Consider the following 19,539-nt stretch of genomic DNA (forward strand, 5'->3'; position numbering starts at 1 on the left):
GTAGTGATATCTCATTGCGGTTTTACATTCCACTTCTCTGATAAGGAGTGATATGGGGTACCTTTTCAAATGTTCACCAGCTGTTTTGATATCCTCTTTTGTTAACTATTTATCAAATATGTTGCCCATTTAAAAATTACATCGTCTTTTTCTTATTGTAGTTCTTTCTGCATTCTGGATATGAGTCGTTTGTTAGTTATATGTGTTGCAAAATCTTCTCCCATCTTTGACTTTCCTTTTATAGTTAAGAATATACCTCTTAAAGGTATATGCTGATACTAGGCTTTAATGAAGTCCACATCCTCACACTTCCCTTTAATAGCTAGTGCTTTTTGTGTCTTGCTTAAGTATCTAAGTATCTTTGCCTACCTCAAGATCACCAAGATATTTTCTGAGGATTAAATGATGATCTTTTTTTTTTTTTTTTTTTTTCGAGACAGTCTTCCTCTGTTGCCCAGGCTGGAGTGCAGTGGCACAATCTTGGCTCACTGCAACCTCCACCTCCCAGATTCAACCGATTCTCCTGCCTCAGCATCCCAAGTAGCTGAGATTACAGGCACTCGCCACCACGCCCAGCTAATTTTTGTATTTTTTTAGTAGAGGTGGGGTTTCACCATGTTGGCCAGGCTGGTCTCGAACTCCTGACCTCAAGTGATCCCCCCGCATTGGCCTCTCAAAGTGCTGGGATTACAGGCATAAGCCACCGCACCCAGCAAAATGATGACATATTCAAAGGTTCCCGGGATAGTGATTGGTACATAATAAGCACTCGAAAAAAAACACAAAACTGAAAGAACAAACAGGAAAACAAATAAGCGTGTGGCCCTGATAATACATTCATTGCATGCTTTTGTTTCTTAGACATGTCCTGGTAATATTTATAGCACCATGAGGAAACAGGGATGAGAAACGTTGACCCTGACGTGGCGGGAAATGGGAGAGGAGATGTCCTGAGGGTGGTCGTCGTGACTCCCTACAACAGAGGCGGAGACTCAGGAAAAACTCACAGAAGCTTTGACTCGAAGTCATCTCCAAGCCGGTCAAAGTCTCTGTGTCCTTTTGCTGTTTCTTTTCTTGACCTAGTCCATGTCCATCTCCACAGATCACATCCTGGGAACCTTCCGATGCTCCATTTTAATTATTTCATTATCATTATTTTTCTCTCCTCAGTGACCCCCTCCCACCCATAATATGTTTTGATACCCAATCTATGGCCACAGCCATCTTGTCCTGCCATGGCCTCCTTGGTGGCTTCCTCTGTGATCCACTCCATGGTCTCCTCAGTGGCCTCCTCCATGTCCATGATGCCCGCCATGATTCACTCCGTAGCCATCTCCATGGATGTGGCTCAGTCCATGGCCCACTCCATGTCCAAAGCCACATGTTCCTCCATGTCCCTTTTCAAGTTCTCCTCCATGAACCAGTGCATTTCCCAGGCTGTGGAATGTCCCAGAGCCCAGGCCCAAGTCCAGGTCCAGACCAAGGCCATGGCTGTGGCCATGGGGGTAATAAACACAATTCCTCAGGGGAAAGAAAAGGTCTCTCTAAAAGAAAAAAATATGTATATTGATCAATGAAAATTAAGTCTCCTCTCCCTAATCACCACACATGCCTGTTTCACCGATGTCAGATTTTCACTTTTCCAAACCGCCTATTTTCTCTTCTCTTTACCACCATCCTTACTATGATCTCTGTCTCTGTCTCTCTTTCTCCTTGTTCTTTTACTCTTTCTCTCTCTGAGAGAATAAGCTTCCCTGTTACCTTATTAACGTATTCTCTTTATGTGACTACTCAGGCCCTTGTTCTGCAGATCCTAAGGTTATGTGTTTTTGGAATTTCAAGACAAAGGTAAATCCATACCCCTACGTGAAAGACACAGAGACTCACTTGACAGACAGTCTTTCTCTTTGTTAGTCAACTAAGGAAGCTGAGGACAGGTACGTGGAATTGAGAGCCCTCGAAAGCTGTCTACACAGAGCCTTGAGATTATAGGCATGAACTCCAGAATCTAACCAACCTGGGTTAGAGTCTTAGATCTGTCACTCACTACATGTGCTGGGGCAAATAGCTAAGATCATGGAGCTCCAGATCCCTCACTTATAAGATGAATATAATATGGCCACGGGATTGTAGAACAGATTAAATGACATCATGCATTTTAAACATTCAGCCTTGAGCCTAGCACGTAGTAAAAACTCAGTGTCCACTTTCGTTATTCTCTCTTGATCTTGCAAATGAAACAATATAGTAATTTAGGGAGTAATTCTTAGATGCTGGTATTTATTATGTAGCCCACATATGGAGAGAGGCTGAGAATTCTAAAATAAAGAACCTCAGCAAATTGACTATGTTATCCAAACCTTTTGTGGCTTCCATAAGTATTTTTTATTTGTCCATTTTTACCAGTGGTATGTTGTCCAACACTTAAAAACAGGCTCTCCGAAGGAAAAGTGCTGATTTGCAGTGTTTGACAATTGCTGTGATGTAAATATTTCCAGTACAGCATATTTTAAGCTACCAGCGTCACTCCACTCAGCTCAGAATTGGGAAGAACTGCACAATCTCTTGTGGGCCAGGATGAGCCAGTTCCAGCACACCACTGATTTATACTCTGCTTCACTCCTCAAATGGGAACTTACCCACAGGATCACAAGAAAACAGGAAGAACACAAATAAATGTGAAATCAAGGTAAGAAAAATATGTATTCAAAGAACAATCAAGACCAGAGAGCAGAGATGGAGTGGGAGGCCAGAGGGTAACATTCACAGGCCGCACAAGGAATTGCAGAGTGCTGTGAGGACCAGAAATTTGTCATACGTGAGACAATCAGAAGCCTGCCTTTTGGATGGCTGAGCATTTTTATGTTTCTTTCTTTCCTTTCTCTATTTCTCTCTTTCTTTCCTTCTTTCTTTGGTCTTTCTGTCTGTCTATCTTTCTTTCTTTCTTTCTTTCTTTCTTTCTTTCTTTCTCTTTTCTTTCCTTCCTTCCTTCCTTCTCTTTCTTTTCTCCCTCTCTCCCCCTTCCTTCCTTCCTTCCTTCCTTCCTTCCTTCCTTCCTTCCTTCCTTCCTTCCTTCCTTCCTTCTCTTTCTCTCAAGACAGGGTCTTGCTCTGTCACCCAGGCTGGAGTGCAGTGGCGTGATCTCTGCTCACTGCAACCTCCGTCTCCCAGGTTCAAGCAATTCTTGTGCCTCAGCCTCCCAAGTAGCTGGGACTACAGGTACATGCCACCACTCTTGGCTAATTTCTGTATTTTTAGTAGAGACAAGTTTCACCATGTTGGCCAGGCTGGTCCCAAATGCCTGGACTCAAGTGATTCGTCCACCTTGGGCTTCCAAAGTGTGGGGATTACAGGCGTGAGCCACCGCGCCCAGCTGCTTCTTGCTTTATGTTTACGTCCTCCTTGTTCGCTCTCAGTATTTCCTTTGTTCTCTCAGTATTTCCCTTCACTTTGGCCCCAACTCTACCTTTTCCCTCCTCTTTTTCTACTTTGCTTCTCACTTTCTCTGACTTAAGGATTCTCTGTGATCCTTATATCAGGCTAGGTGATTCTTTCCTTCTGAGTGCACCAACTTACTCCCCTTTCTCATTCTGGATTTTTCCAAAGCACTGCTGACATGATTTCCCCCACCATTAAGACCTGCCTTCTCTCCAGGCTCCCCTATGAACCCACCCTGGGTACTCACCAGACAAAAACTCAGTCCTACTGCCAATCCAACACCAGCCACGACTGCAGCCAGGGAAATGAGGATGATAGCCCAGGGCTGTAAATATCCACTTGGTTTGATCACATTTGTGGGCGTGTGGCTCATGCTAACTGTGTTCGTGCCCATGGACACTGGGCCTGTTTCCTGGGAGGTGCTGCTAGTTGGCTCATGGGTGGATTCTGTGGTGGTCCTGATGCCAGGGGCTGAGGTGGTAGATGATGCTCCCTTAGTAGATGTATCCAGGCCAGAGGTGTTTGGGACTATTCCTGGCACAATATGGCTGGCAGCAGAGGCCGTGGAGTCCATTCCATAGGTCATGGTGACAGAGCTGGAGGCGGTGGGTCTGGTTCCAGTGGTCTTGGTGCCTATGAAACAGGTCACACAAGATGATGCATTTGTAGCAGAGATGATTAAAGAGGAATGGGGGTGCTTAGAACAGAGGAGTGTGAATCTAACAAACCTATGGTGGAGGTGGCTCAGGAGAGGGGTGATGGGGGAAGACAGGTGGTAGAAAGCGATTCTGCTGTGGCCATGTCCCCAGAATGGAGGTGGGTGTCGTACAGAGAAGGAAGTAGAATGTGTCACCTGGTGGGGTTGGTGATGGAGGAGGCAGAAGGTTGAGGCAATGTGATCGTGATGGGTTCAGAAGTGGAAGATCTATTTGACTTCGGAAGCTGCCATCCAAATAGAAGACAGCGGGCTGTTTAAAAGGAATGAATTAACAGCATTTGCAGTGTCCTGGATGAGACTGGAGACTATTATTCTAAGTGAAGTAACTCAGGAATGGAAAACCGAACATCGTATGTTCTCACTGATATGTGGGAGCTAAGCTTCGAAAATAGGAAGACATAAGAATGATGCAACGGACTTCGGGGACTTTGGAGGAAGAGTGGGAGGGGCGAGGGATAAAATATTTCAAATATGGTGCAGTGTCTGCTGCTCGGGTGATGGGTGCACCATAATCTCACAAATCACCACTAAAGAACTTACTCATGTAACCAAATACCACCTGTATCCCAATAACTTATGGAAAAAAATTAAAAATAAATAAATAAAATAAAATAAAATAAGTGGGCAGACTAGTATACAAAGCGGCAGGCCCTGCTTCTCTTGTGACTGTGATCACTGGGCGTAAGGAGGGAGCTGGAGGAGGAGATGACAGAATTGGATTCACTCACAGGCATGCCAGTGGCCATGGCTGGGACAGAGGTGACATCATCTACCACACTGTGGTGGCCAGCAAAGGTGGGGTGAGTGTGCTTGGGCAGATGTGGGAGGACCTGACCCAAGTGGAGAAGCTGCTCACAGGGACAGGAGAGGGGGGCTCAGACAGGTGCGAGCGAGAATCAACACAGCAGAGGCGGTGGTGGCAACTTAGGTAGCGATGGGTGTGCCTAGGTCAGAAGTGGTTAAAATAGGGTCACAAACAGCACCAGTCACCAGAATAGAGGTGAGTGTGCTTAGAACCAAGAGGATAGAATCAGATGCAACTGGCTTACTGATGGCAAGTCCCAGAGAACAAACAAAGTTGTTTGGTCTCAGACTGGAGCAAAGGTTGTCAAATACTTTCTGTAAAGGTTCAGACAGCAAATACTTTAGGCTTTTGGGCCAGGCAGTCTCTGTTGCAAATACACTGAAAAGCGGAAAAGCAGCTGGAGACAAACAGTAAATGAATGGGCATGACTATGTTCCAATAAAACTTTACAAAACCAGGTAACAGGTGAGACGTGACCCATGACATGTGGTCTGCCAGCCTCTGGACTAGGGTCAATATATGGATAGGAGGTGGCGGTGTCACAGATGATAGGTTGAATAGAGATAATCTACTTGGCACTGAAGTGGGAGCATTTCACAAAACTGTGATGGGCCAGCAGAGTTGAGGCGGGCTTGCTGGAGGAAGATGTGACAGATATAATGCACTTGTGGTTTATTATATTTTGTGGTTCTGATTACAGTGGAAGTGGTGGGCAGTTAAAAAAAAAAAAAAAAAAAAAAAGGAGAGACCAGAGTAGAGGCAATTAGGATTCTAGAAGAGGAAATTTTTTTTTCTTTTTTTTTTTTTTGAGATGGAGTCTCACTCTTGTCGCCCAGGCTAGAGTGCAGTGGTGTGATCCCTGCTCACTGCAAGATCCGCCTCCCGGATTCACACCATTCTCCTGCCTCAGCCTCCTGAGTAGCTGGGACTACAGGCGCCCACCACCATACCCGGCTAATTTTTTGTATTTTTAGTAGAGACACGGTTTCACCATGTTAGCCGGGATGGTCTCAATCTCCTGACCTCGTGATTTGCTCGCTTCAGCCTCCCAATTTGCTGGGATTACAGGCATGAGCCCCTGTGCCCAGCCTAGAAGAGGAAATTATATCTAACTCTGTGGTGGCTTGATTTGAACCAGGGCAGAGGTGATAGAAACAGGTGAACAGCTGGTGGTTGCCACTGGAGTTAAAATGTGTGGGCTCAAAGAAGACCTGGGGGTTAGTACCTGACACAGCTGTGTTGGTGATGGGCGGAATAGAAATGTCAGTGGCCTTGGTGGATACAAAAGTGGTGGCAGAGACAGTGGTGGAGGCTGCAGTGGCCCCAGAAGCTGTGATAGAGACTGTGGTGGTCTCAGAGCCTGTGAGGGAAGTTGCAGTGGGCTCAAAGCTTGCAGTGGAAGCTATGGTGGTCTCAGAGCCTATGATGAAGGCAGTGTTGGTCTCAGAGCCTGCACTGGAGGATGTGGAGGTCTCAGAACCTGTGGTACAGGCTGTGCTGATCTCAGAGCCTGCTGTGGAGGCCATGGTGGTCTCAGAGCCTTCAGTAGAGGTGGCGGTGGCATCAGAGCCTGCAGTAGAGGATGTGGTGGTCTCAGAGCCTATGGTAGAGACCATGGTGGTCTCAGAGACTGTGGTAGATATTGTGGTCATCACAGAGCCTGTGGTAGAAAGTGTAGTGGTCTCAGAGCCTTCAGTAGAGGTGGTGGTAGTCTCAGAGCCTGTGGTATAGACTGTTGTGGACTCAGAGCCTGCAGTAGTGACTGTAGTGGTCTCAGAACCCTCAGTAGGGGTGATGGTAGTCTCAGAGCCTGTGGTAGAGACCATGGTGGTCTCCGAGCCTGTGGTGGAGACTGTAGTGGTCTCAGAGCCTTCAGTAGAGGCTGTGGTGGTCTCAAAGCCTGTGGTAGAATCTATGGTGGTCTCAGAGCCTGCAGTAGAGGCCGTGGTGGTCTCAGAGCCCATAGTAGTGACTGTAGTGGTCTCAGAGCCTTCAGCAGAGACTGTGGTGGTCTCAGAGCCTGTGGTAGAAACTGTAGTGGTCTCAGAGCCTTCAGTAGAGGCTGTGGTGGTCTCAGAGCCTTCAGTAGAGGTGGCGGTTGTCTCAGAGCCTGCAGTAGAGACTGTGGTGGTCTCAGAGCCTGTGTTATAGATTGTTGGGGTCTCAGAGCCTGTGGTAGTGACTGTAGTGGTCTCAGAGCCTTCCGTAGAGGCTGTGGTGGTCTCAGAGCCTGCGGTAGAGACTGTAGTGGCATCAGAGCCTTCAGTAGAGGTGATGGTGGTCTCAGAGCCTGCTGTAGAGGCTGGGATGGTCTCAAAGCCTGGAGTGGAGACTGTAGTGGTCTCAGAGCCTGTGGTAGAGGCTATGGTGGTCTTAGAGTTTTCGGTGAAGACTGTGGTCATTTTAGAGCTTGCAGTGGAGACCTTGGTGGTCTCAGAGCCTATGGTAGAGGCCATAATGGTCTCAGAGCCCATGGTGGATGCCATAGTGGTCTCAGAGCTTGTAGTAGAGGATGTGGTGGTCTCAGAGCCTGTAGTAGAGGTTGAGGTGGTCTTGGAGCCTTCAGTAGAGGCTGTGGTGGTCTCGGAGCCTGTGATGGAGACTGTAGTTATCTCAGAGCCTTCAGTAGAAGTGGTAGTGTTCTCTGAGCCAGTGATAGAAACTTTAGTGGTCTCAGACCCTGTGATGGAGACTGTAGTCATCTCAGAGCTTTCAGTAGAAGTGGTAGTGGTCTCTGAGCCAGTGATAGAAACTTTAGTGGTCTCAGAGCCTGTGGTGGAGAGTGTAGTGGTCTCAGAGCCTTCAGTAGAGACTGTGGTGGTCTCAGAGCCTGTGGCAGATACTGTAGTAGTCTCAGAGCCTTCAGTAGAGGTGATGGTAGTCTCAGAGCCTGTGGTAGAGACCATGGTGGTCTCAAAGCCTGTGGTGGAGACTGTAGTGGTCTCAGAGCCTTCAGTAGAGGCTGTGGTGGTTTCAGAGCTTGCAGTAGAGGCCATGGTGCTCTCAAAATCTGCAGTCAATGCCGTGGTGTTCTCAGAATCTGCAGTAGAGACTGTGGTGGTCTCAGAGCCTGCAGTGGAGGCTGCAGTGGTCCCAGAACCTTCAGTAGAGGCTGTGGTGGTCTCAGCACCTGCGGTGGAGGCTATAGTCATCTCAGAGCCTTCAATGGTAGTGATGGTGGTCTCCAAGCCTGTGGTTGAAACTGTAGTGGTCTCAGAGCCTGTGGTAGAGACTGTGGTGGTCTCAGAGCCTGTGGCAGAGACTGTAGTGGTCTCAGAGCCTTCAGTAGAGGCTGTGGTGGTCTCAGAGCCCATGGTGGAGGCTGTGGTGGTCTCAGGGCTGGTATCAAAGTCTGTGGTGGTCCCAGAGCCTGTGGTAGAGCCTGTGGTGGTCTGAGAGCCTTCAGCAGAGACTGTGATCATCTCAGAGCTTGCAGTGGAAACCTTGGTGGTCTCAGGGCCTATGGTAGAGGCCATAGTGGTCTCAGAGCCCATGGTGGATGTCATAGTGGTCTCAGAGCCTGTAGTAGAGGCTGTGGTTGTCTCAAACCCTGTAGTAGAGGCTGAGGTACTCTCAGAATCTTCAGTAGATGCTATGTTGGTTTCAGAATCTTTAGTAGAGGCTGCAGTGGTCTCAGAGCCTGCAGTAGAGGCTGCAGTGGTCTCAGAGCCTGCAATGGAGACTGTGGTCTCAGAGCCTGCGGCTGAGACTGTGGTGGTCTCAGAGCCCATGGTGGAGGCTGCAATGGTCTCAGAATGTGCAGTAGAGGCTGTTGTGGTCTCAGAGTCTGCAGTAGAGGCTGTGGTGGTCTCAGAGCCTATGGTAGAGACTACAGTGGTCTCAAAGTTTATAGTGGATGCCATGGTTGTCTCAGAGCCCATGGTAGAGGCTGTGATGGTCTCTGAGTCTGCAGTGAAGACTGTGGTCATCTCAGAGCTTGCATTGGAGATCTTGGTGGTCTCAGAGCCTGTGGTAGAGGCTGCAGTGGTCTCAGAGCTCATGATGGATGCCATGGTGGTCTCAGAGCCTGTAGTAGAGGCTGCAGTGGTCTCAGAATCTGCAGTAGAGGCTGTGGTGGTCTCAGAGCCTGTGGTAGAAGCCATGGTGGTTCCAGAGCCTGAAGTTGAGACTGTGGTGGTCTCAGAGCCTGAAGTAGAGGTTATGGTGGTCTCAGAGCCCATGGTAGAGACTGTGGTGGTCTCAGAGCCTGAAGTAGAGGTTGTGGTGGTCTCAGAGCCCATGGTGGAGACTGTGGTGGTCTCAGAGCCTGCAGTAGAAGTTGTGGTGGTCTCAGAACCCATGGTGGAGACTGTGGTGATCTCAGAGCCTGCAGCAGAAGTTGTGGTGGTCTCAGAGCCCACGGTGGAGACTGTGGTGGTCTCAGAGCTTGCAGTAGAGTTTGTGGTGATCTCTGAGCCCATGGTGGAGACCACAGTGGTTTCAGTGCCTGTGGTAGAGACTGTAGTGGTCTCAGAGCCTGCAGTGAAGATGGTGGTTGTCTCAGAGCCTGCACTAGAGAGTGTGGTAGTCTCAGATCCTGCCGTGGAGGTGGTGGTGATCTCAGAACCTGAAATAGAGACTATGGTGGTCTGAGAGCCTGTGGGGGTGTAGGTGGTGGTCTCAGAACCTGCTGTAGAGGCTGTAGTGGTCTCAGAGGCTTGAATAGGGACTGTAGTGGTCTCAGAGCCTGTGGTAGAGGCTGTGGTGGTGTTAGAGCCTACAGTGGAGGCCATAGTGGTCTCAGAGCTCATGCTGGATGCCGTGATCACCTTGGAGTATGCAGTTGAGGTTGTGGTGGCCTCAGAGCCTGCCGTGGAGGTGGAGGAGGTGGTCTCAGAACCTGCAGTAGATGCTGTGGTGATTTCAGAGCCTGTGGTAGAGACTTTAGTGGCCCCAGAGCCTGCAATGGAGGTGGTGGTGGTCTCAGAGCCTGTGGTAGAGACGGTGGCGGTCTCAGAACTTGTGGTGGAGGCCATGGTGGTTTCAGAAGTTATGGTGGAGGCCATCGTTGTCTCAGAGCCTGCAGTGGAGGTTGTGCTGGAGGCCATGGTAGTCTCAGGGACTGTAGTGGAGGCTATAGTAGAGGATGTTGTGGTCTCAGAGACTGCGGTGGAGGCCACGATAGTTTCAGAGCCTGCAGTGGAGGCTGTGGTTGTGTCAGAGCCTGTGGTAAAGGTCCTAGTGGAGGCTATAGTAGTCCCTGAGTCTGTGGTGGAGGCCGTGTTGGTCTCAGAGCCTGTGGTAGAGTCTGTGGTGATCTTAGAGCCTGCAGTTAAGGCCATAGTAGAGGCCATGGTGGAGGCCGTGGTGGTCTCAGAGCCTGTGATGGAGGCTGTGGTGGTGTCAGAGCCTTTTGTGAAGTCTGTGGTATTCTCAGAGCCTGAGGTGGAGGATAAATAAGGTGGGGAATGGATTAAGGATGAATTTGCAGGTTTAGTATAGCATTACTTTAACATATACTCAGTACTGCTTGCTCATTTATTTATTCAGATATTGAGGGCTTAATATGTACCTGGAATTTTACTAAACTCTGGGCATACTCCTGTTAGCAAAAGAGATATGGGCTTATAATTTAGTAAAGAAGAGAGATACAAAATAAAAACATATAAATACACATTGGCTCAGGTGCTGTTAAAGAAAGCAGTGGTGCTGCTTTAGGTACTAGAGTCAGAAAAGGTCTGTCTGAGGAACTGACATATGAACTGAGATCTGAAGGATAAGAAGGCAGCCATTTGGGCCAGGCGCGGTGGCTCGTGCTGTAATCCCAGCACTTTGGGAGGCCAAGGCGGGCGGATCACCTGAGGTCGGGAATTCGATACCAGCCTGACCAACGTGGAAAAACCCCATCTCTACTAAAAATACAAAATTAGCCGGGCATGGTGGCGCATGCCTGTAATCCCAGCTACTTGGGAGGCTGAGGCAGGATAATCACTTGAACCCGGGAGGCGGAGGTTGCAGTGAGCCAAGATTGTGCCATTGCACTCCAGCCTGGGCAACAAGACCAAAACTCCATATCAAAAACAAACAAACAAACAAAAAAAAGTCAGTCTCCGGGAGGTAAAGTCTTCCAGTTTTTGCTTGTCTAGAAATGCCTTCATTTCATCTTCATATTGAAAATATTTTTACTCCGTGTAATTCTAGGTTGATAGAGTATTTTTTGTTTCAGTATTTTAATGATGTTGCTGCTCGAGCTTCTGGTTGTCACAGTTTCTCACAGGAAGTCAGTTATCATGCTTGTCTTTGCTCCTCTCTATATAATATGTCTTTTCTTTTCTAGCTGGTTCTAGGATTTCCCATTTATCACTGGTTTTTAGTTATTTGATTACATTGTACTTTGGTATGATTTTTTAAAGTTTATTTTGCTTGATATTTGTTGAGGTCTTGGGATCTGTGAGTTTATAGTTTTCATCAAATTTAATTTTTTCAGCTACCATTTCTTTAAATATTTTTTCGGTTCCTTTCCTGGAACTTCAATTACACTTATTGTAGACAAAATATTGTCTCACAAAATCACTGGTATTCTATTCATTTATTTTCAGCCCATACTCCCTCCACCCCATACTCCCTCTTACCCTCACAAGATTCTGACAACACATGCCAGGCTGCCACTCTGTGGAGAAGTCCACTTCACCCAATTTAGTTTGTTTCCTTTCTTTCTTTCTTTTTTCTTTTTTCTTTTTTTTTTTTTGAGATGAAGTCTTGCTCAGTCACTCAGGCTGGAGTGCAGTGGTGCGATCTCAGCTCACTGCAACTTCCACCTCCTGGGCTCAAGGGATTCTCCTGCCTCAGCCTCCTGAGTAGCTGGAAATACAGGCGTGCACCACCATGCCCGGCTAATTTTTGTATTTTTAGTAAAAACAGAGTTTCACCATGTTGGCCAGGCTGGCCTCTAACTCCTGACCTCAGGTGATCTGCCCACCTCAGCCTCCCAAAGTGCTGGGATTACAGGTGTGAGTCACCGCACCCAGCCCCAGTTTAGTTTCTTATATCCTTCTCTCGGCCACTGCTGTCTCCCCTTCTGTCCAACCCTGATATCTGCTTTCCTCTGCCTCACCTGATGATCTGGGGCTTAATCATTCAGAAAGGGAAGAGAAAGTAGAAAACAAAACTGATTTATGTTTTTAAAAAATCACACTCAGCATGCTGTGTGAAAACTGGCATGTAGGAGGGCAAGAGTGATAACAGAAAATTGGTTAAGAGTAGTAATCATTGCTTGGACTAGGATGGTAGCAGGGAAGATACATTTCAGTGGATGAATACAAGCTATGTTTTGAAATTAGAAAAGTAGAACCAATAGGAAGTGTTGAAAGGCTGCATGTGGTGGATGACAGGAAAGGAAGTCAAGAACAACTTCTGGCTTTGGGGCTTACACAGAGAGTTGGAAATTTGTTTTATTTATCTGAACGAATAGGGATGAAGTGGAGGTTAGAAATATTAGAGATTTTGAACTTTTTGTGACCATTAGATATCCAGGAGACTGTTTGTTGGCAGTTAGAAACCTGCACTTAGTTCTCAGAGGAGAAATCAAAACAAAAGATATAAAACTGGAGGTTATTTAAATATGCATGGTATCTAAAGCCTTGAGGCTGACTGAGATCATTTGTCTGGGAGGGTATAGTTGGAGAAGTGGGCGCTAGACCAAGCTCTGGCTGCTGCGTCATTCAGATAGAGGAGGAGAGGCGAATGAATGAGACTGAGAAGGAGCATCCAGTAAGATAGAAGGAAAACTCTAAAAAGTGAATCAAGGCAGTCAAGAGAATAGAGAGGCTCTAGAAAAATATGGTAGTTAGCTGAATTGATTTTTGCAGAGAGATCAAGTAAGATATGGCCTGGGCCACGTCCACTAGATTCAGAGACAATATGGAAGTGAGTGTTTAGTTTATTGAAAACAGATTTTCATGATGGGATAGCCCCCAATTGGAATGAATAAAAGTATAAATAAGTATATATCAAGGCTTACGGATTTCACAGAAGAATAAAAAGTAGAGAAATAACAAAAGACATACCTCCACAAGGACAAAGGATGGAGAGATGACAACAGCAGAGGAGATAAATGTTTTTTTTTAAAGATAATAGCAGAAGGATGAGTGGTAACTCTCCAAAGGGAAAGCTTCAACATACAGGCCTCCACTGGGGGTGAGAGTAAGTCAACTACTGGTAAATTATTAATTCTATGGAATCCTGGAAAGATTCAGGAGTTGCAGCCAGGTTCCTCTGAAGCTTTGGGTGTGGCATGTGACTAAATACAGGAAAGATGGTTGAAATACAACGTAGCTAGGGACTGTCTCTCAGCTCCAGATCCCTCCTTCCACTCAAGGAGTTGGATGACTACACCTCTCTCCCTTACAACAGCTTAGGATTTTATCTCTGGAGATACTGAAACCAAAGAAATTCTAGACCAGTGATCTCAGGCACTGCTGAGGGCAGAAGTGAGTTTTACTGAAACTGTGCAATTAAGGAAATGCTTACACCCTGAACTGTAAAACCCTCATTACCTCTTCCCTTACTCAGCTTCCAGCACTTCCGCAGCTATGCTAGTATGCTCTAGACAGGATCTGGAGAATTCTTCTTGTGGAAAGAAATTAGACAATACTAGATACTGAAATTTCAAGGATCTTCCCAATCAAAACTGCCACGTCTCTGCTAAGTTACCCTAAAGCTAAGTTCGCCAGCTGACAGGCCCTACCCCTGCACACAAAGCTTCCAGGCATCATATTGTTGCCTCACTTTCAAATGCAAAGGACATTCTGGGATTACCAGATATTTGAGGAAAATCTCTAGCTTGAAATATAGAGACCAAAACAAATATCCCTATGAAGCAAAGTCAGAGAGAACTGAGACAGTGCAAATAGCAAAACTAACTTCAAATGTCCTCAGCAATATAAGAGAAAGTATAGCACCACAAGGTCAGTAATCTAAATAATATTCAGCTAACTACCACATTTTTCTAGAGCCTCTCTATTCTCTTGACTTCCTTGATTCACTTTTTAGAGTTTTCTTTCTACCTTACTGGATGCTCCTTCATGGGAAGGAGTGAAAACAAACAAACAAACAACAACAACAACAACAAACAAATAAAAGATGCCATTTTAAAAATGATTGTAAACAAAAAAAGATCTCTTTGAAATTTTAAAAAAACCCTCAAAATTCACTAGAAGGATTTGAAGACTTTAGAAGCTGAGGAAATCTCCCCAAAAGAAAAATAAAATGACAGAATTGGAAGACTGAAGAAGAAATACAAGAAAATTAGTGTCAGTCCAGGAGGTCAAACATCCAAATCATAAGATTTTTCAGAAAGACAGAACAGAGAAAATGGATGAGAGGCAATTATCAAAGAAAAAAAAAGCAAGAAAAATTTTCCAGACCTGACTGATATAACTTTGTACTGTACAAGTTCCTAACATAATGAAAGAAGAATCCATACTATGGCACCATATCATGAGATTTTAGAACAGTAGTTTTAAAAATCTGAAATCATCCAGAAGAAAAAAAAATGGTCTCTTACAAGAGGTCAGTAAACTAAATGATATCAGTCTTCACAATCTAGAATCTAGAAACAGTGGATCAATGCCTTCAAAATCCTGAGGAAAAATCGTATCCATCCTAGAATTCTATAACCAGGTAAACTATTAGTCAAATGTGAGGGTGGAATAAGACATTTTCAGACATATAAAGTCTATGGACAGCTAGGCCCATTTTTCTCTTCTTCCTGGGCACATGGCTAAGTTACATTTCTCAATCTCTGTTGTAGCTAGGTAGGGCTACATGTGTAAGCCCTAGTCAGAGGCCCCTAAAGGGAAGGAATACATATTAATTTCCATTTCATTTATTTAAGAGTAAATACCTATTCCTTGATTTCTGCTTGTATATACATTTTTATTTTCTGTTTATTATCATGTTTTCATATCTTAACAAACTTTTCTAGCTAGGGAGAGATAGTACCTTCCAGGCTAGCCAATTCTTAGAAGTAGCAAAGGGCCCAGCCAGGAGCATGAGCTGATATGCAAACTAACCATTCCAGAGCCATAGGTCCTCTATCTGGCCCATATACTACAGGAAACAATATTTATCTGCCTTAGTCATTCCAAAGCCAAGTACCAGGCAACTAGGTAGTAATCAGCTATATAGCTCAAAGAACACAGGAATTATTCAAACCAGCCAATCCTAAACTGTTCGCCTTGCCTTTCCTTGCCTTTCCCACAGAAACCCCAATAAAAGGAAAGACCTAAATAAACCTTTCCTTCACTCCTGTCTTCTGCCTCCTGACTACCTTGGTGTCTTTCTCAGGTGGTCTGGCATGGCAGTGCCATGCCTCCTGTCTCTAGGGCCTGTGAGCCTCTCCTCTTGTGGCTGCACCTTGACTGACTGTATCATAAAATAATACAAAATACTGTTCTTCTGCCCTCTCCTTGGGCTGAAATGATGATGACACTGGAAACCATATGTTGAAAATGGAACAGTCATATTCACCCAGGATCCCTGAATGACTGCATGGAGCAGAGTTCCCACCATCCTATAATACTTATCTTAGGACTGGTACAAGGGAGAAAAATAAACTTGTTTATTTTTCAAAGTCACTTTCGCGATCTCCTTGTTACAGCAGCTTAGCATTACCCTAACATTGCATAAGGTTTTAAAATAATTTTCCACCATAAACTCTCTCTCAAGAAGCTTCTAGAGAAAGTGCTGCCCTGAGATGGAAAAATAAATCCAGAAAAAAGATAGGAATTTACAAGGGAAAAAAGGGAATTTCCAGAACATTGCAAATACAAATTGCAGGACAAGAGACCTAGCAAGTAACCAGTACTGGTTGGACAGAGGCTTCCAAATGGGATTGCTCAAGGGAAAAAAGTGAAACTGATAGATTGCCTCATGTGTATTGAAAAGACAGGGATAATTCTGGTAGAGGTTTGGGGATGAATTAATGGTATATATGAAGAAAACTATGGAAAGTTTAAAAATGAGGCTATTGTTAATATCTAGAAAAACAAAAATTACAAGAACGGATGGTCATCCCAATGCAATTATATGATCCAGTTATAAATGTTACTAGAGGTAACATTTATAGTTTTTATAATGTCATCACAATGCAATTATATGACCCAGTTATAAATGTTACTAGAGGTAACATTTATAGTTATCATAATGTAAACACTAAATGCAAATTTAACACCAAAAATTTGGTACAATCATTTGGGGAGAATTGTGAGCAGGAATGTGAGACATAAGTGTACAGAGGGAGTAGACTAACCTAAATCTTCCTTTTCATTAGAAGGAAGACAATAAATCATTCCCGAAACAGGGAAGAAAAAAAACCTCAACCAACAAAGAAGTAATGGTAGTAAGATAATTTATGACTGGGTGCAATGGCTCAGGCCTGCAATCCCAGTGCTTTGGAAAGCTGAGGTGAGAGGATTCCTTGAGCCCAGGAGTACCAGGCTGCAGTGAGCTATGATGGTGTCACTGCACTCCAGCCTGGGTGACAGAGCGAGACCCTGTCTCTAAATAAATAGATAAATGCAGTATGAAGGTAAATGCCAACAGGAACCCTGGGAAGCAGGACTCAGAGTAAGAAGCAGTTGGGGAAAGGGAGACAGGGGCTGAAGTTTTATGAGAAGCCTTGTAGGACTACAAGTTTTTCTTTTTTAAAACTACTTACATGCACTACCTAATATAATAAAATAAAATCAACAAGTGAATGGGAAGTGACAAGTGACATAGCAAATGTGGGGAAGGCCTTCAAGAATGGGGGTGAGGGGCTGGGCATGGTGGCTCACACCTGTAATCCCAGCACTTTGGAAGGATGAGGCAGGTAGACTGCCTGAGCTCAGGAGTTCAAGAGCAGCCTGGGCAACACAGTGAAATCCCATCTCTACTAAAGTACAAAAAATTAGCTGGGTGTGGCGGTGTGCGCCTGTAGTCCCAGCTACTCGGGAGGCTGAGGCAGGAGAATCGCTTGAACCTGGGAGGAGGAGGTTGCAGTGAGCCAGGATTGCGCCACTGCACTCTAGCCTGGGTGACAGAGTGAGACTCCATCTCCAAAAAAAAAAAAAAAAAAGAATGGGGGTGAAGAAGGAGAGTGGAGGGGGAGGCGGGGTGGCTGAGGAGTGATGCGGGGACGTTAGGATGGACATCATTCAAACAGTGTTTGGTCCAGGGACCTCTGGGGTCACACTGTCTGAGGAACTCACGCCATCCCACCAAGCCTACTGAATCAAGATCTTGCTTGGTGGGGTGTCAGGACCTGGAAAGCCAAGTTTTTAATCATCTCCTTGGATGATACTTGTGCATACAGAACTGAGCTTGTTTGGATGCTGATGAAAAGGATTCAAGAAAGGTAAAGTGAGATGGGAGGGAAAGGAGAAATGCACTGAGCAAAGCCCCTGAGACGGCAGGAGGATGAGAAGGCACCCAGCGTTCAAATGGAGGAGTTGGTCCTTGCTAATCCAATGTAATGGGGCTACAGGAGAGACAGTGGGTCACTTTAAAGACCTAGTGGTGGGAAAAGAGGAGGTGCCTGTCAGCACTTGCATGCTTGTTCCCTTTTGTAAGGGAATATTATTTAAGTCTATGTTTTACAGTAGACCAAGAGTTCCACGGGGGCCAAGACCATGGCATTTCCCACTCCATTCCTCACCGTGGCCTAGCACGCAGCAGTGCCTGGCCCAGAGGAGGAGCTCTATACATGTCTGTTGAATGACTACATGAATGACAGTTTCTTCTGAGGTAAGGGGACTCTTGCTTAAAATCAGACAGATAGGACTGGAGTTCGGGATTAGGACAGGCGACGGGTGGATCTGGAAGGCATGGGTAGATAAAGAACAGCTGAAGCATTCAGGATGAAGGCAACAGGAAAGGGAAGAAAAAGAAGTGCTGAAGCGGCTGAGGGAGCGAATCCAGAGTAGGGTGCAGGAAACAGACGCATATTGAGGAAGAAGGGGGAAGCACTCCAAATCCTCCACATCATCCAACCTAGACCTTCTCTTTCAACCACACCTCCCGCTTCTTGAAGTGCTATCCTACAGTAAAGGCAATGGAATGGATAAGCTGATTAACCTGGTGTCTTATAATTAGGGAAGATACGTTGATGTAAGAAATGAAAGACAGGAGTGAACGGAACTTTCTCAGACAGTCCGTTGGAATCACACGGAGCCCAGTTCACTTCTCCCCTGGGCTATTTCCTTTCACAGCCACCTCTGATCCAATGCCAGAGCCAACCCCTCAGTGGCTGACCTCCAATTTGTTCCTACCAAGGAAATTCTCAGGGGATTAGACATGGATTTGGAATCAGGCAGCATCCAAAGAAGGATTAAAGCAAAAAAAAAAAAAAAAAAAAAAGTAGATGGTGCAGATGCGGTGATCAGGGAACACTTCTACACTGCTAGTGGGAATGTAAACTAGTACAGTCACTATGGAAAACAGTGTGGAGATTTCTTAAAGAACTAAAAGTAGAGCTACCATTTGATCCAGCAATCCCACTACTGGGTATCTACCCAGAGGAAAAAAAGTCATTATACGAAAAAGATACTTGCACACACATGTTTATAGCAGCACAATTCACAATTGCAAAGTCATGGAACCCAAATGCCCATCAATCAACAGGTGGATAAAGAAACTGGCTTATGTATATGAAGGAATACTACTCAGCCATAAAAAGGAATGAATTAACAGCATTTGCAGCGACCTGGATGACATTGGAGACTATTATTCTAAGTGAAGTAACTCAGGAAAGGAAAACCAAACATCGTATGTTCTCACTGATATGTGGGAGCTAAGCTATGAGGACTCAAAGGCATAAGAATGATACAATGGACTTTGGGCTCTAGGGAGGAAGGACAGGGGAGGGACGAGAGATGAAACACTACCCATAGGGTGGGTGCAATGTATACTGCTCAGTGATGGGTGAACCAAAATCTCACAAATCACTACTAAAGAACTTACTCATGTAAGCAAATATCACCTGTACCCCGATAACCTATGGAAAACAAACAAAGAAGGATTGAAGGATTTTTACTTGACTTTAGACTGAGATCCTGGTTTTAATTTGGAATTAAGAATGCTATTGGAACTAGAATTTTCCAGTTAAAAACAAAACTTTTATCCAAGATACAAAGGAAAGTAAAAGTCTCACCCCCACCTCATTTCCCCAGCACCGCCCCTCACCGCCCCACAACTTGTGCTCACAGTCACAGCTCGGGGAGACTAATACAGATTTGCTTCTAAGATAGCATCAGAGTCATGGTCAATGGAATTGGGATCAGTACTGGCTTTTGCAGAAATGGGCAAAAAAAAAAAAAAAAAGAATCATCATTGTTTCTGGAAGAAGAGTCATGCCTAGACAGGGGATCCCCCATCTCCTTCAGGCTTTATGTGGCCTCCATGCCCCTCTCCTTCCTTAACTGCTAAGTAACTTACTGGGTCCCAGAAGTCCAAAGAGAAGCAGCCACAGGAACCAGAAGGCTGGAGAAATGTTTCCTCTTCTCATCTCTAAATGATGCACATAGAAGTTGTCATTTAGATACCTGGGTTCCAAAGGAAGAATAGGTCAAAGAGGCAGAGAGACAAGGGGCAAACCCCC

General features: G+C 45.4%; 1 protein-coding gene across 1 annotated transcript; it reads right to left on the reverse strand.

The window, feature by feature from the left end:
• Positions 1–1,200: 1,200 nt before the first annotated feature.
• On the reverse strand, positions 1,201–19,446 carry LOC105498643 (mucin 22). The gene is made up of 6 exons (XM_011770865.3): positions 19,377–19,446; positions 8,659–10,341; positions 7,612–8,601; positions 6,187–7,551; positions 3,686–4,071; positions 1,201–1,544 (listed from the first exon to the last, which is right to left on the reverse strand). The coding sequence occupies exons 1-6, from the start codon at positions 19,444–19,446 to the stop codon at positions 1,281–1,283; spliced, it is 4,758 nt and encodes a 1,585-aa protein (XP_011769167.2). The 3' UTR covers positions 1,201–1,280.
• Between the last annotated feature and the right edge of the window lie 93 nt (positions 19,447–19,539).

The sequence above is a fragment of the Macaca nemestrina genome, chromosome 5 (genome assembly GCF_043159975.1).
Source record: "Macaca nemestrina isolate mMacNem1 chromosome 5, mMacNem.hap1, whole genome shotgun sequence".
NCBI classification, from domain to species: Eukaryota; Metazoa; Chordata; class Mammalia; order Primates; family Cercopithecidae; genus Macaca; species Macaca nemestrina.